We start from the raw sequence: 16,882 nt of genomic DNA, 5'->3' as shown, positions 1-16,882 counted from the left end.
TCCCCAAATGTCTTGCTGTATGTCTCCAACTCCCTCATTTCAACTTTGTAATTAGAGGTGAATAGAAGACAGTGAGGTGTATGTATAAAGAAATTTAGGGGAAGGATTAAATGCAATGACTGTAATTAAAGATGGTCATTTCCAAGGCTGCAGTGGGTACTCTTACTTTCAGGAGAATTAAAAGCTGAGTAACACTTATTTCCCCCCCAACAAAAAGTGAAAAAATCTGGAATCATGGGACAGTGGAGACTGCAGATATCTGACAGTCCTGCCTCCAAGTTTAGATACAGTTTGCCACAGCACAGATAGTGCCTTGTTTGTAATTTAATTTCCATCCGATTTCCCTTTCCCTTGAACAGTACAAAACTGGTTGTCTCTGAGCCAGATAAGGTGCAGCTGAGCAGAATCTGAAAATGATCCATCATTTGGGATGATAAGGTATGGAACAGCTTTTCAAAACTCTTCCTCCTTCCCTCCTTCTTTCTTCCCCACAAAACTCAGCTCAGATTTCTTAAGTGCAGTGTCCTGAGGTTATCTGGGGAAGGAAGTGCCAGAAGTTTGGACCCACTTGCCATGTGAGTATGTAAATTCAGGCAGTGGGAACCAAGACACTCAACAGTCTATTTAAAACACCTCTTAGCACCTACACCCAATAACTGCTTCTAGCAAACATACACAACAAGCTCCCAAATTTCCCTAGCAGAAATTATTTGCTCCACCCATGCTTTTCATTGCAGCAGTCAACACAACAGCACTTACCAATCGGGATTAAGTCAGCTTTCTTGGGGAATTACAGGGTTTGCTACCTTTATGTTTTGTAAATACCAGCTAATGTGCTATGTAAGACACAGAATGTCTGTGCAGCAGGTATTTGCAAACACTGATGGTATTCCCAACTTCAATAGGAGCTGCTGAGTCCTGGCAGCAATTACATGCCAGGAAGGCCCCTTATTTAGCACCTTGTATCTTCACTTAGTTACCCAAATTGAACCAGCAAGGAAAGAAAAGCAGATAAATCTGTTCGGCATCAATCCCAAGGTGGCAGCTGGGAGAAGAGGATTCACCACTACTTCTCCAGCCTTTTACAGGCATTTTACCACATTCAGATGTAGTCTTTGACTGTTATACAAATCTGCTTTCTTGCTATAAGGTAGAATCTAATAAAGGCTTTCTTAATGTAGGGCATGTAGCCTGTAACTTGAGTTATTAGTTTTTCAAGTTAGAAGCATTGCAACATGACCTCATGTACATACATCCAAGCCCAACACCTCTTCTGTGTCGGCTGTGCCAATCTCCACGCGCTACAAAATTAGTCACAGTAATTTGTGTAGAAAAAAGCTTGCGTAACATAAACTAGCATTAAACAATATTATTGGCCAATTGACATCCTTTGACAAGTCCTGTCACTCTGCTCTGGTCTAGGAGAATGTGTACATGGCTCAGCATATGTATTTCCATCTCAAAAGACAGCATTCTATGAAGTCCCAGAACAACTCCCTCCTTCCAAACATAGGGAGGGGTGGGTAGAAGGAATATCTTATCCATTCCTGTGGATTGCACAGTTCTTTAGGATAAGAGGAGTCAGTTTTTAACTGGATACCATACACGAGTGCAGGGTAAGGGGGGGTTGGGGGGGGGAAGGGCAGTAGGGAGGGGGAGTTGGTTTTGGTTTTGTTTTTCCAAAAAAGGCCCAAACAAACATCTGTGATGGAACAGCATTATGCTTTTTCACGTTTATGATCTGCTGTCTAAATGCTCATGCTCAGAACAGTTTCTGGAACCTTTTCTGCATCCTCTGCAGCTGCCCGGATGTGATGCAGGGTTCAGCCTGCAAGCAGGCACAGCTCCTACTAAAATTCCGTGGGCGTGAGGCGGAGTCTGCCACATGCTCAACCACCGTGTGTACCAAGGGGAAAAAACACAGATTACCAACTACTTGACCTGCAAAGGAATTTTGTGCAGTAAATCTAAGCACAAGTGTCTGCTGATAGAGACCATGAAGGAAAAGGAGCATGAGCTGCACCAGGGAAGTACACACCATTCCATTCAGAAAGAGACATTTTGAATTTGGGACCAGGTCATGGTATATCCAATACCCAAGTGAGGTAGTCACTCCAGGGGCAGGAGTGCTAAAAATAGAGCTACAGATGCCAATACAGCATGGAGGCAGGGAGAGTAAAGGACAGGACAAGCACCTCACAGAACATAGCCACCTCCTCCAGCTGAGGTTGATTCCTTTTTGTCTACTCCAAGCAGGGACACTGGGGCATGAACACTTGTGACGTACCTGGGAGAAAGTAAGCCAGCCTTCTGCAGATTTGGTGTGAATCCTGAGTGCAGAGCCAACCTTGCCTTAAAGAGCCAGAGCTGCACTCCTGGCTTTCAGGCACATTTGCCCCTTCTTCAAACCACAGCAGGTACCACTTCTGTATATTGGTCTGTGGGCTTCCACAGACTTGACTGGCTGAGATTCAGCCAAGGATTCCCATTGCATTATGTAAGACTCATTTCAGAGGCCAACTTCTTAAAGTCCATTAGCTGCCTAAATACCTTTAAAAAAAACAAAAATCAAATTCCAGCTCACTTGTCCAGATGTAGCTAAGTAAACTTAAAAGAAAATCTTTTTTTTTTTAATATCTAATTCCACTTATTTTTTTCTCCTCCAATCAGGACAGCAGTCACCATCAGGCCCTCTCATGCACCTCCCATGCAGGGAATCAGCACCTAACTGTCCTGAAAGTACCAGAAAGTCTGGCCCATCCATCTCTACTTTTGTACAAGTCCAGCCCACTCTCTCTACCATGCTGGATGAGGACTAGCCAGGTCAATTAGCAGATGCTGAAAACATAAACCACCTTCTACATAGTCCATTAGAGACTGACACACAATAGACTTATGTTTGAAGAGAGGGATGAACAAATTCAAGTGGAAAAAAATGCATGCACTTGGTTTCTCACCCATCTGCTCCCTGCTGGCTGCTTGGCTGGCCAGGAAGCACAAGGCTTTCTGCAGCCCAGACCCAGGACTCCACTTATGCTCCATAGTGCAAAGCTGGCTTCAGCAGGAAAAAGGACATGACAGTTGCAGAGTCCAGACTGTATTTCAGTCCCATCTTTCACTCAAAATAGAAGCTTTGTCCGAAGTATGAGTAGGTGTACATCTCTGATACCTGTAATATAACCTCCTGAGCAGATTAATTTTCAAGCTTCATCTGCTTAATATACCCCTCCTTTCCAAAGCAGCAGTGTAGGTAGGAAGACACATTTGTTGGGAGTGCATCATCAGGTGAGTTGCTCTGTGCACTGAAAAGATAACAGTTCAGTGCATAAATATTTACAGCAGCTATTGCAGCAGGTACTGCAGGGTAAGTCACAGGTCCAGACATTTGCTGACTGCCCAGAGATGGGGGCACAGTGAGGAAAAACAGCATTTCAGTGCAAAGTTTTAAACCTTCCAATTTCTTTTAATTCCACAGATCTGTCAGACTCAGAAACATGGGTCACTTCAGCAAAAGCACAGGACTACATCTTCAGTTCTGCAGGACCAGTTCTTTACAGATTTTCCTAAACAAGCTGCACAAAAAAAAATTCTTACAGAGATTTAAGAGGCAAACACCTGGCAAAAGGGGTTTTAAGCTGAGATTCAGCCTTGCACTGGCTGAGGCAACACATCACCTGCCCACTACAACTGGCATCCTCAGAGAAGCAGTCATAGCTGGGGAGGGGGAGCAGATGCCCAAACCACGGTGGCTATCAGCTCACAAAAGGCAAATCACACTCCTAAAACATTACCTTGCTTAAGCAGTGCAAAGGTGTGTTTATTGCACACCTTGATAACAATCACTGGGATTGCTATAAACCACTTCACACCAACCAGATGGTGCAAAAACAGTTCTTTTCTTGATGAGAAAACCAGAAGAAAGATCTAGTACAGAGGTTAGATTCCGCTAGCAAGATGATGTGGTTTCCACCACTAACGTAGCAGCCGCATTATCTGAATGGTTTATGTATAATCTGGACAGATCCTAGAAATGGCAGCAATTTTTATAGACCCATTATAACAATGAGATCTGTCCCAGGTCAGTAAGACCCATCCAACACAGCACTTTCCAGGCAACAGCAGCCAAAACTGGATGCCTAGGAAAAACATTAAACTGACAGAGAAGTGAACTGTAACTGCTCTGTACTGTAAATTAACACTGTAAATTAACACTGTCACCCAAAGAAGCCATCCCACCCTCTCCCTGTGCTGGTATCAGGGTGTGCCTGTGACAGGGAGCTGGCTCAGGAAGGTGACCTGGCCCAAGGAGGAAGCTTCTCCCCTCCTGCTGTGCTGGCAGGAAGCAGGACCCAGAAGCACCAGCATGCAACCCGGGCTGGGTTAAATTCCTGATGGAAGCACAGCAGCAAGACACTGGGTGATCCTTCCCTGGAAGGACTTCACCTCCAGCACCAGTTCAGGGGTTTCCTCAGTCAGTGGTGGCACCACAGCCGTTCAATGTGATGGATCAATGCAGTTACAACTTTATGCTGCATAACAGTGCTAACCACAATGGTAATCTGTGATTTTGAAAAGGCAGCCCATAATAAAAATAAACATTAAGCATTATTTTGGTATGCTATTATTTCAATGACCTTTCAGTTCTGTTTCAAAACTTCCAAGTTTATCACCAACTTGCAATTACATGCTTTTCATTAACCTGCAGTTTACTAATATGAAAAGCCACAGAGAGGATTTCAAGACATCCATCTAAGCATTCTCTCAGCTTATATTAAATTTAAACATAAAGCAACTGTGGTGGGTGCAACTGATGTACCAATGAATGTAACTGTGCTCTTGCATCTGCAATTTCTCCATGAGAAAACCACCTATCAGAATTTAACTTCAGAGGCATCTGCTCTATTTACTGTATCAGCTAATGCTGTACATCATAATGCTCCCATCAAAATATATACTCATCAAAACCTATGTTTCTGTAGAGATATCCATTCTTACACATGATGATGCAATATAGAAACTTCTTTCTGGCAAGATTTTAAATTTAAGGATGGCACAAAACTCACGTCAGTATTACCTTCTGTGCACATGGGAACACTTTTAGTCTCCCCCAAGCAGGGCTCTACACAACACATACATTAAGCTCTTCTGGGAAAAAGAAAGGTTTGGGGTTTTTTCCATCTTTAAGGTTTTGCAAATCACTGTGTCTCATGTATTCCCCATTCTGGTCTTGCACTTCTAAAAGTTCAGAGCTGTCCTACTCAGTTGATTCAGGCAACCTCCACAGCAGTCTCAGCTCAAACAGCAATGCCTGGTTTTTACCTCCATCTGCCTCAGCTCACCAGCTTTTGTCAAATCTAAGCCTGCAGACCTGGGACCTAGATCAAGCCATACCAGAGTCACACAGCACTTCTTCAGCTCATATGGGTGCCAGTTTGGGGACAGCAGCACATGGCTTGCTGACTTCAAGTACACCTATTCATTTCCTCACAAATTCTTAGAAGCTGTTCTTTAAAATCATCAAGTTTCACAAGCTGTTTCCAAAGACTTTGCCAGGGAAAGGGTAAGACCTTGAACCCCTCCTGCAGAAGAATTCCTCATGGCCAGGCAGGACTGAATGACACTGAGGAAGTCCTGATGGGCTGATCCCAGTATCCCTTGTCAGGGCTCCACGTGCTTTCCCAGGAGGTGTCTCTTCCTCACACAGCCCTGCACAAGCTGGGGGACAAATCCACGGGTGAACAGCCGAGGGCAGGTTCTCCCTGCCTCCACAGAGCAGCGTGGAGATCTCAGCACAGTCTTCAGGGAGATGCACCTTGGCTTTTACCTTCTAATACAGAACTAGTATAAACTGATGCAAATAAATGAGATAATGCTGTATCTTATAAAGAAGCTTATGTCTCTCATAAATTTTTGGGTGTTTTTTATACTATGAAATTTGAATTCCTCTATACAGTTGTCAGGTTGATTAAAAAATTTCCTTGCAAAAAGTCATCATTACTAATTTACTTACTATTTATATTGCTCTGTGAAAGCCTACAGACCTAATGGTCTGGCTGGAAACAACAAAAAATACCTACATAAATATACATGTGCATGTTTGTCATTAGGAACTAGTTACATCCAAGTGCCACACTCTGACTAACCTGTCTGTAATTATTAAAATATCTTCTAGGACCTCATCTGTCCCTAGGATGAGAAGATTTCTTGCCTTCTTACTTTTTATTTAAGGGGTTTCCTGATTCATGGCTCCTAGATGCACACCTTGATCACACAGGACCAAAACAAAACTGCTATTAGAGGGATAAGTCCTTCCAGAGTTTCCCTATAGTGAACACACACTGAAGCTCTGAGCAGGGTATTATAGAGAGACTTAAAGCACAGAAAAAGCAATTTCATGTATGAATTGCTGAGAAACACTTTACCGTAACTTTAATCTGAATTCTATCATATAATGAGATTTTTTTTCGTGGAATTATGTTTCTGCTTTCATTTGTGTTCCTCTGAGCTCGCCCTCAAGAGCACACAGAAAAGAGACCCAGCAGTAAAAAATGCAAAATAAACTGGTGGTGCCAAATGGTCAAGCCAGCACACACAGAGGTCAACCACTGCCATTTCCACTGACATCAAAACCAGAGATAAAACCTTTGACGTGCAACACCAGTGCAGAACCCAAAACAGCACCATGTACAGTGCATGTCTACCATGGGTTTCCATTCAGTGACATCTCTGGCCACCCTCACGCAGGACACAACAGCCCTGTAAATAAGGAAGCCATTTCCCTGCCCTCCAGCACAGGGTGCAGCCCTCAGACACCACGTGAGGGACTGGGCATGGAGGAGGACACACGCAGCCTCTCCTCCCCTCCTCCTCGATGGGCTCCTGTGAGATAATCGAGTGTGTCTTGCCAGAGCAGCATCATGGCAGTGCTGAGTCAAAGGCGCTGGTCTGGTCCTGGAAAGGAGACACCTCCAAAATCAACATCCAGTGCTTCCCAACTGGCAGGGCAGGGCTGCACGGAGGGGGAGGACAGGCTCTGCTGCAGGGACCAGCTGCTACAGGGACACACCATGGCTGTGAATCTCCCATTAAACCGTGCAAGACATTTGATAGATTTTAATGTACTTTTAGTAAAACACTGTGAAAAACACTATGATCGGTATTATCTGCTCATACACCCACAGTGCTGGAGGAGGGGGTTGTTAAAAGAAGAAATAAAAATTGCAGGAGTCCTTCACACCAATACATCAGGCAGCTAGAACTGCACACACCTCATCTGCTTTTGTGAACACCCATTTGCACATACAAGGATCTTGCACTAATTTGCAAGTTCTCACCAGGAATAATAAAAATCTGGCTTCAAGTAGTTTAACTGCAGGAGGCACAGCAAGCAGCAGCAGTTAGAAACATTAGTTGTATAATCACAAGACATACTGTGCAGTTTACCTATTTTGACCTTGAGATGGCAGAGAAAGAAAAGGTAGCAAGGCAAGTACTGTATGGTCCAGCTACTACAAAGATACAACGCAGAACTGGAAGTGAGAACAGTGATTGAACAATTAATAGATTCTCCTTCTGGCCCTGCATCTGCTGCAAATGCTGCTGTGCCTCATTTACTGTGCTGCTTAAACATGTTAAGGCAGAGCAGAAGGAAGAAGAGGAAAATAACTGAAGGAAAAATAAAAGGAATATGCAGATGAGAGTAAATTTGTATTGATGAAGCAGGAGGGAAGGAAGAAATATAGTGGAATGAGAAAGAATCGTAGTTGGGGCCAATTATTTTTTTTTTCTTTTAAAGAAGTGTGACCGAAGGACAGAATTTTACATGCAGTTATTTTCCTGAAGACTCTGTCAGAAGAACTTCTGCCGGTCAATGTCACTGCCTTAGCCAGTGCACTGCATTCTACAGCCCAGGCCTGTGTTTGTGAGCTTGAGCCTTCTCCAGTTCCTCTCATCTCTAGGATGACCACGTGGCTATTAGGCAGAGCTATAGTTTACTCATATTACAATTAAACTGCAGGAAAGCATGTAAGCATGCAAGGGAAGTGATGGTCTAGCTGCTACATAACTGCAGCCACAGAACAACACACAAAAAAACCCCCACGAGTTCAATCTTCTTTTGCCATCAACCATGTTTCACGTATTTAGAAGCATGCAAATAAGTTTAAGTCATATCGACACACACCCCCCTCGCTTTCTCTGGATGCGTGAAACCCGAAAGACCACAAGCTACACAAAAAAGGAACAAAAAACCACCCGAATGGGGGTTTATCCAGAATGGTGGGTGAAAGGCAGCGGCCCCGCAGTGAGGGTGCCACAGCAGGGAAGCCAAAGGCAGAGCCAAGACGGGCCCGTTTGCTCTCTGAGCTCCCTCGGAGCAGCGCTCCCGGAGCCTTCCTACAGCGCAGGGGCCCAGCTGCAAACACACTCTGAGACGGTACAACACACGCTGAACACGGCCTCCAGAACGGGGCAAACGAGAGCTCTGCACCACGCGGGGCTGCAGGGTCTAATGCCTGTCCTGGGTAGGTCCGGCTTTTCCTGGCGCTGGATTCACCGGACCAGGCTGCGGCTCAGGAGCTGCCCGTTCCTAGCTCACACACAGCTCTCCGGACAGGACACGCACCAGCAAGGAAGCGGAGGGAGGGGAAAAACGGATCTGTAGGTACTTACATGCAAGATGAAAATTAACTGCACTTAGGCATACTTTAAAAGAAACATAGAATAACCCTGTGTGACACATTGTTCCCAAAAAGCATTCACCTTAGTCACAAAAATACTTTGTACTTATAACATTTAACACCTCTAGCTAACAGTTGCTGCAATCAGATTCTTTGTTAGTAACAATTCGGTTAACCAGTTACAGCATTAATCAGTACAAAGACAATTATTAGGGATGTTTCAAAAGGAGCATACCAAACAATAGGGGGGAAAAAAGTGCCAAATAGTACTATAACTATTAGATTTTAGTTGATAAAAAAACCAAAATCAACTTAATAAATTACTCAGTGCAGAATCAAAAAAATTTCAACAAAATGTTCTTCAATAAACATGGTAACTAAAATGTCAGCCATACATCTTTTAATTAGCTTTTTTTTCAAAACTTACCTATGTTTTTCTAGTTCGTTGTGTGATGACCTATTAAAAAGAGAAAAGAAATATTAGAGAAAAGGAGAAATAAACCAAGATTTAGAATATTTAAAAGCCAATACCTGCATATGTTGCAAAAGAGTTCTCTGAAATATGTATTTAACATGGATTATGAAACAGCTTTTCTATTAAATTGATTCACTTTTACATCCCTTAGATTCTTCAGGGTATCAACTTAATTTCCATGAGTAAACTGTAGGTTTGGGGGGAATTATAATATATTTGCATTTATTAGTGTTCAATACATTCAGAGACAGAAATGAACATAAAAAGCTGAGCAGGTTAGTAATAAAAACAGCCCACGAGATTTTTATCTGTGAAGAAAAATTACGAGGGGGCAGAAAATGTTAGAAGATCTAAATGGCAACAGGTAAGAGCAAAAAGCACCCAAAAGGCCAGCTTTCAAGCCCATGGAGAAGCAGAAAGAACAATCAGCAGCTAATCACTGCAGTTGTTGTTGTTGACATCTTAATGGCAACAAAAGAGGAATCCTCTTAATTCTTCTGAGTCTACAAACAGAAAATAAAACCCAAAAAAATCACAATCCCTGTACCAACCACAGCAGTATGTTATCCTCTTCCAATCTGCTCAGATTAGAGAATTTTTTTATGCCCCAACCAATGCCTCGGGATTTTTGCCATTAGAAGGCAGCCTTAAATTCTTGGAAGACTTTTATTTTAAACTGATTCAGCTAAAAATATTCATTTTATTTATTTACACAGCTCAGGTTAAAAACATTCCTAAAATGAAGTTACTGTCACTTTCAGAACCAGCAATTTTCTGTACTTTCAGTTTTGTCCCCCTGAAAACATGCCCAGCACGTAAGGATCAAAAGATGCAGAAGTGGTGGCAGCTTTTAGGGCTGGCAGATTATGTCAGAGCAGCTCTGCTGGAGCCTGCTGCAACCCCAGCCTGCAGCTGGGCACAGGGTGCAGAGTGAGGGGCCTTTGTGGAGGGCAAGTGCACAGTCCCTCCAGAGAGCAAAGACATCCCAGGGGAATTACAGAGCCGTCCTGTACAAATACTGCCTGGTGCCGTGCTGTCCTGCCTCTCCCTGCACACACCCGAGCTGCTGAATGCTGTACCTGGGTGTGACTGAAGGCAGAGCATCACTCTGGCCATAGAGAGGGAAAAAGAAAGCAAAGCTCACCCAAAAAATATCCAGTGAACAAACCCACAAGCAAGAGATCTCAGGCCAGTGCAGACCCTGATCCTGCAAGGAATTATGTGAACTGCCCTTCTGCAGGTAAGACTGAAATGTGTACAAGGTTCAGCACTGATGCTACTCCACTCTCACCAGAAAGCATCTCAGTGTTGGTACCAAGACATCAATTATGTCAACCATTACCTGGTATCTTTTTCTCACAAGCCTATGAAAAGCCTATGAATTCTTTATGTATTTTTTTTTAAACTTCTTGCATCAAGTGAGCCATGATCAAGTAATGTGTGTATTTCTACAATGCCATTTAAGTGCTCCTGACCAATGCAACAACACTAAAAGTGTTAGACACATATTCTGTGCTACATTAATAGGGCAAGGTGGGCTTGGTCATTTGGCTATCTTAAGAGGATATTGTTTTTATCTTCTACTTCTACTCTCTACGCAGAGATCAGACATTTTCTCCACAGTCATTTCTCCACACCAGTGTTCACAAAAACTGACAAAAGACTATGCTAAATCCACCAGTGTTTATGAAAACACATGGAAAACAGAAGTCAGGAGGGAACCATTGTCCCCAAACACCCTCAACAGGCCTGTGAAAGGCACAAAGACACTGTTCGTAGGGAACTTTGGAAGGGAAAGGAAATACAGGCTGGCCTGGATTCATCCGTATGGCATTAATTCCTTGACATTTCTGGCAATTAGACACAAAGGTGAACACAATCACTCCAACTGGCCCATTCTGAGCTGCCAGCTCACAGCAGCTCCAGTGAGCACACATGGGGACAACACGGGCCAAGAAATCCAGCCTGCATGGAGTATTTTGCTGGGCTGAGAAAGGATGCAGTGAGCAGCTGGCAGTCCTTCTTCATGCAGCACACCTACAGGGCACCTCTGGTGCATGAAGGGTGACCCCGGTGCTCTGCTGAGGTATGTCCTGCCAGAGCAGCTCAGGAGCGGCGCAGCCGTGGGTGTGCCAGCTGCCAAACGGAGCGGCAGTGGCCATGTGCCTCTTGGCAGAGCTCTTGGGGACACAAAAGCCTCAGTGACGCCTGCAGTGTGCAAACGTAGGCACCAGCCACACATTTCGGGAGGTGTCAGGGGGTTGACTAACGCCTCAACTATCAGGCCCCTAGGCAGAAACCAAAACCTAGAGTCCTGACATTTACCTGAGAATTGCTCCATCTACAGAGCAAGTTAAATACCCCTACTACAAAGCATGACAGGGGTTTCTTTGGTTGGGATTGTTTTCAGAAGAGATGAACTTCTCTCAAAATACTGGTTTTTATTTCCTTCACTGTCTACAGCACAGTGTATTGCAAGAATATCCATCTCCTGCTGTTTATGTGAACTGAAGTGAGCAAAGGAAAATGTACAAACCGGTCTGCACACAACCCAGCACCCTGTTTCAAAATGGAGTCCTTTACTACTACTTTAGTAAAGATAAGATGTAGGCCACAACTAAGAAATACATGTACATATGTATTTATATGAAAGAGACAGATATAGGACTGTGATTTTCAGGCAAATGGTCTGTGGAGTCTTTCAAAAACGGCTGCAAGAGAAGGAAGACTTCTGGTGTTTAACTTAGGTTCACTCTACTGAGTTTGTATCTTCATGCAAAGCTTTGGGAAGTTGGGGGTAGCAGTGATGAAAAAAAAGGTGTCAATAAAAAGGTTCAGATAACAACAACCAAAAAATCAGCAAAATCATAGATTCAGACAGAAGAGATAATGAACACTAGTGCTTAGACTACACTGTTGATCTGAGACAGCTCCAATATCCCTTTTACAAATGCCAGGCAGTTCACTGACTATAAATTTTATTTGTGAAGAAATTGTCAAAAGAAGATTTGAAAGAACAAGGAACCAAGTAAATGCAGACACTGGTCTGCAAGATGCTGTGCATACTTCCCTCAGCACATCCCCAGAACCATCTCCCTCCACCACCTTCCCTTCCCCAAACAGGAATTCTAGGTATTGGATTTCAGCTTTTGGTTGATGCAACATTCAACAGACACACCTAAACAATTCAGACAGGTGCTAATTGAGATGGCAGGACTAACACAGAAAAGGCAAGGGCCCCTCCATGTCCACTGCTGCCAGTTTATGGGTGAGCCAGCAGGAGCTGCTCACACGCTGCTCTCATCTAGACTGAGATTTCACTGTATGTGTGATGCACGGCCTGTTTCAGTATTGACACCTTCCCTACTCCTCCATCCCTTTACCCCACCAGATGGGACATCTGCTCAGCAGGAAGCCAGCAGCTCCTGACAAAAGCAGGGATGTATGGAAATGCTGCTGAAGTTTATTGCCCTGTGTTAATGGGAGGAGGTCTAGACCGTGACTCACCAATACACTACCAGTTGCCAACGCATTTTAAAGCACTGTATAGGGACCACAGCAGGGTACTTAACCAAGTGCTTGAAACTGCGGCAGCACCTTACCCGTGCCAGGGCTTCCTGGTGCAGGCAGGGCTGTCAGGGTGTTATACAACCCATGTGCAGGATACAACTCCACCTAAGGTCATGCAGCCATGTGAACTACACTGCCAGCACTTCACCTTTTGTCCAGGCCAAGAGAGTAAGAACAAACAGAACAAGAAGGTTTATAAGGTGCTACACCTTAAGTGTCTGCATCCAGTTCCTACTCCCAGAAGTGCAGGTGTGTAAAAGCACAAAGCTTACACCTGCAGTCTTGTGTGAATGCGACTGCTGTGCAGCTTTTCATTGAAAGGATCCAGATTCGCTTCCAGGAAATTCCCTGTCCACATACCTAACCTGCCTGGGATGCACCTGAAAATACTACAGTTTGCCCCGCAAAGCACAGAGAAAACTGAACATAAGCACAAGTCCTCCCTAGCATTCATTGCTCCTGGGTTGTTGGTTTTTTTCCGTTTGTTCCGAACTGGACACATTACTTACAGCCTGTCAAAGAAACAGCCTGTACCAAATTAATCCACTAAAAATTAATTTTGCATTCTCCTCATAGCAAAATTTAACCGGTTCTGCAGATTCAGCTGGGATCTGGGAACCAGGCATACTGGCACAGCCTTGATGCAGAGTTCTGGCTCCGGGATCGCATTCAAGTTGGTGCTGCCACATGTTTGCAGCGGCCAGGTCTGAACGTGCTTCTAATACGGTGGCAATTTGTTTTCCTCAACTGCACAAGCAGTGCAGCTCCCAAACATCGCAGACCTACCGCGGTTCCTCAGGGGCGATAGGCCCATTGGTGAAATCTGTTATATTGGGACTAAAATGCATTACTTTAAAACCAAATGTGGCGGTAACAATTGTTGTCCTAGCTTTCAGAAGGCAAACCCAGAAAGATCTATCGAATTCAGAAATCCAGGTGAAAAATCAGAGGAGCTACGTCTGCACAGTCTGCTTTGCACTGTTTTATTCTTGGCCTCTCACAAAAAAAAAAAAAATAAATAAAAAAGGAAAAATAAAACAAAAATCAGGCCCTGATCCCTAAGCTGCTTAGTGTGGGCACAGAAAAACATCTGCAGAGAGCAAGGGGCTCGCTCTGTGGGCCACAGGTTCACCCTCACCATGAGCCAACATCAACAGAAGAATTCGGACATTAAGCTCTGTTTTTATTTGAAAATCCAAATGCCGCTCTCATCTTTTTCTACATGTAACCCTTTGCCAGAACACAGCACAAAGTACATGTCTATTTATATAACATATGAGCAAAAATATTAATTAATTGACACAGAAGATATATTTATAAACCGGCATTTATTTTGCTCCCTCTGCTTCAATAAACCAGCTCCTAAATTAACAGGCCAAACACACTGCACCACCGACATTCAATTCCTTTCTCTGAAAGTAAATTTAACTGTGACCTCAGTAGACTGGCATCTAACACTAAGATTTTGGTTTTCATTTTACCTTATTTCTGACCCTTTCATGGCGAAGCAGCTGCCTGAGCTCCCCGGTGCATGGGCAGACACACACCTCAAACCCACCCACAGCTCAAGGTACCCAACACCTGGTGAGTGTCACTGCAGCCAGGGCAGAAGAAAGCCCCGTTATCCGCAGGATTGCATGTTCCTCTGTCAGAGTGCTTTGCCTTGTGAGCAAACGTCACCAAATTTCAGATTTGTGTCGCATTCCTCCTCGGCACATTGCACACGTGTCACCTATTTGTTTCCTTGGAGCAAAAACCTAGCTTGACTTTTGAATATTTGCTATTAACATTTCAAAGGTACAACAACAGTAAATCCAGCTGTTTGTTTTATGCCTTTTTTTAATTCTAAGTACACCTTAGCAAGAATTATTACACTGCATGGCACTGCTTTAGGAACTACATACAGCCACTGCTCTGCGGAGACATTTATTATACTGTAGTCAAGTACCTGATAAGTATTATTGTAACAAGAAGATGTGACCTAGGTTTACCTCCCTGCAAAAGATAATATTGTGGCTTTCTCTAATCTCCTGTTCTCTTCACAAAACAAGAATCCAGTTTCAATTGCCAGAGGATTTTGGTCAAAATTACTGGGGGGAAACAAGTCTGAATCTCGGCTGAGGACACGGTACAAAGCGCAAACCAGAAAGAAAACAAAGCAGTTTGGTTTGTGTGACATGGGAAAGGGCACATCACAGGAAACTGAGAAGAAAACACATAACATCAAGACATTTTAATGTGCAAGTGAAAAAGAAATGGCTAAACTGTGTCTGACTGCTACCAGTAACACCGAGAATATTGTTTATCAACAAACTGCTAACAACCACTTTCAATTTTGATTCAAAACTAACAGTGGACAAAGCAATAATGTTAAATTCTTACAGTGGAGAGAAAGCTTATAGATTTTGGTTAATCAAATGTAATTCTGCTGGTATTTTTCCCTGCATGAATCAAAACCTGCCAGAATTACTTCTCACTCAATTGCAGTCAAGAGGCCAGCAACCTTTTAGCCCAGACCCAAGCATCCTGTCCAAAGGGCCCACAGCCTCCTGCCCCTTCTCCTGCTGGTCTGGGCCTCGCCAGCCATCCACAAGGGATGGAGGTCTCATCCTACAATTTCTTACATGAATATCACCAGCACTTTGGCAGAGGAAGGAGGGGTCCATCAGTGCCCAGGGCAGCTGAAATCCATCCCTGCCTGTCACCAGCCCACGGCGCCTGGCCAGCACACCTGTGCCACACGGGGTACTCTCTTCCCCCCACAGGCAGGCACACGGGAGGGAAAACACAGAACAAAGAAGAGTACAGCACACAGGCTCCCTCACATCTGACAGTTTTTCTCCTCCTCCCCTCTTTTCTGATTTTCCAAGAATAAGGAGATGTTTTTCATGCTTCTATATATGTATACTTCATAAAGCATGAAAAAAACCCATATGTGCATATATACATCTCTCACTTTTTAATCTGATCAGATGCTGCAAGCAGCAGGATACAAAAATAGATAATGAAAACAACAATGCCCCTGCAGATTTGAAATGTGCAGTTAGCTGTTCCTTTCCTACGCCTCCAACCTTAAGTATGTATTTTTAATCCAGAAAAACAATGAAATAATAAGGCGTGAATTTCAGACATGTATGCAATCCCCTGTATGCAATCACATGTCTCCCAGCATCTGATGCTCCAAACCCAATGAGTCTGGAAAATGGTTGAAGTGGAACAATATGGACAAACACTCTGCCCAGTGGTTCACATCACCCACGACCACTCCAGATCCTCTGAACTTTGGTCAATCGTCTCCCTCTTAATCTTTGAGTTGCTTAGGAAAAATTAAGTGTGTTACCAAAAAATTCACTCTAGTCTGGGGCTTGGCCCCTATAGCCTCTAAACTCCAAATAATACACCAGCTGGTGTACATTGTGTATGTTTAATGTTTAAATGTGGGGGTAATTTCTCCCCAGAAAATCTGAGTGTGCACGCAAACATGAGCAGTGATTGCTGGACATAGGTACAGAGCCCGTACAGACAATGCAGAGGTACCCACAGGTCACTGCTGCTGCCCCTCTGTCCCTGAAGGAGCAGGGAGCTGCATTAAAGCAATGTGCCTGTGCTTCCCACACCGGTCAGCAAGCCCAGTGTTCATGCTGAACCAAGCCAGCCACTGTCCCAGCAGTGTTCGTGCTGGAAACCATTCCCTGACAAGCATCATCCTGTGCTGTAACACAGATGACCCATCCCTCATCTCATCAATGCAGCTAGAAGAAAAGAAAGTGTAGGTAAACGTACACATTGCACACTGCAGGATGGCATTTTTGAAGGTTGCCACTGCTATGGAGTGAGAACCAGAGCAAAATGCTAAACAAATAAATATAAATCTGCAGGCAGAAAAAAAGCAAGAAGGTAACTGCAAGTGGATGTGTGTGCCTCAACTTTAATAACACTACCAAATTTGTAACCATAAATCTTTTAATTCTGCTGCATTTGATAGATTAAAAATCCTCTCCTAAAAACTCCTGAAAGCAGCTTACAATTCAGACAAATAACTATTTTGCAGCAGATGACAAGAGCCCTAAGAACGGAAACGATGGAATAATAGCTCTGTAAGTAACACAGATTTCTTGAAGAGACAGACAAGAAATCTGTACAATTCCAGGAGCAATTT

At 43.8% G+C, this 16,882-nt stretch overlaps 1 protein-coding gene across 4 annotated transcripts in view; it reads right to left on the bottom strand.

Moving 5' to 3' along the window:
• Nucleotides 1–16,882, bottom strand: part of MXD4 (MAX dimerization protein 4) — a 38,530-nt gene that overhangs the window by 19,295 nt on the left and 2,353 nt on the right. For 3 of the 4 annotated variants that reach the window (XM_082282632.1, XM_082282631.1, XM_082282630.1), the window contains exon 3: nt 9,106–9,135. The exons of the other annotated variant lie outside the window; for it this stretch is intronic. In XM_082282632.1, coding sequence (XP_082138758.1) covers nt 9,106–9,135 — 30 coding nt within the window. The remainder of the gene's footprint in view (nt 1–9,105; nt 9,136–16,882) is intronic. 4 annotated transcript variants of the gene reach the window in all.

This window comes from Coloeus monedula (assembly GCF_965178545.1).
Source record: "Coloeus monedula genome assembly, chromosome: 5".
Taxonomy (NCBI): domain Eukaryota; kingdom Metazoa; phylum Chordata; class Aves; order Passeriformes; family Corvidae; genus Coloeus; species Coloeus monedula.
This window is presented reverse-complemented; position numbering and strand designations above follow the sequence as displayed.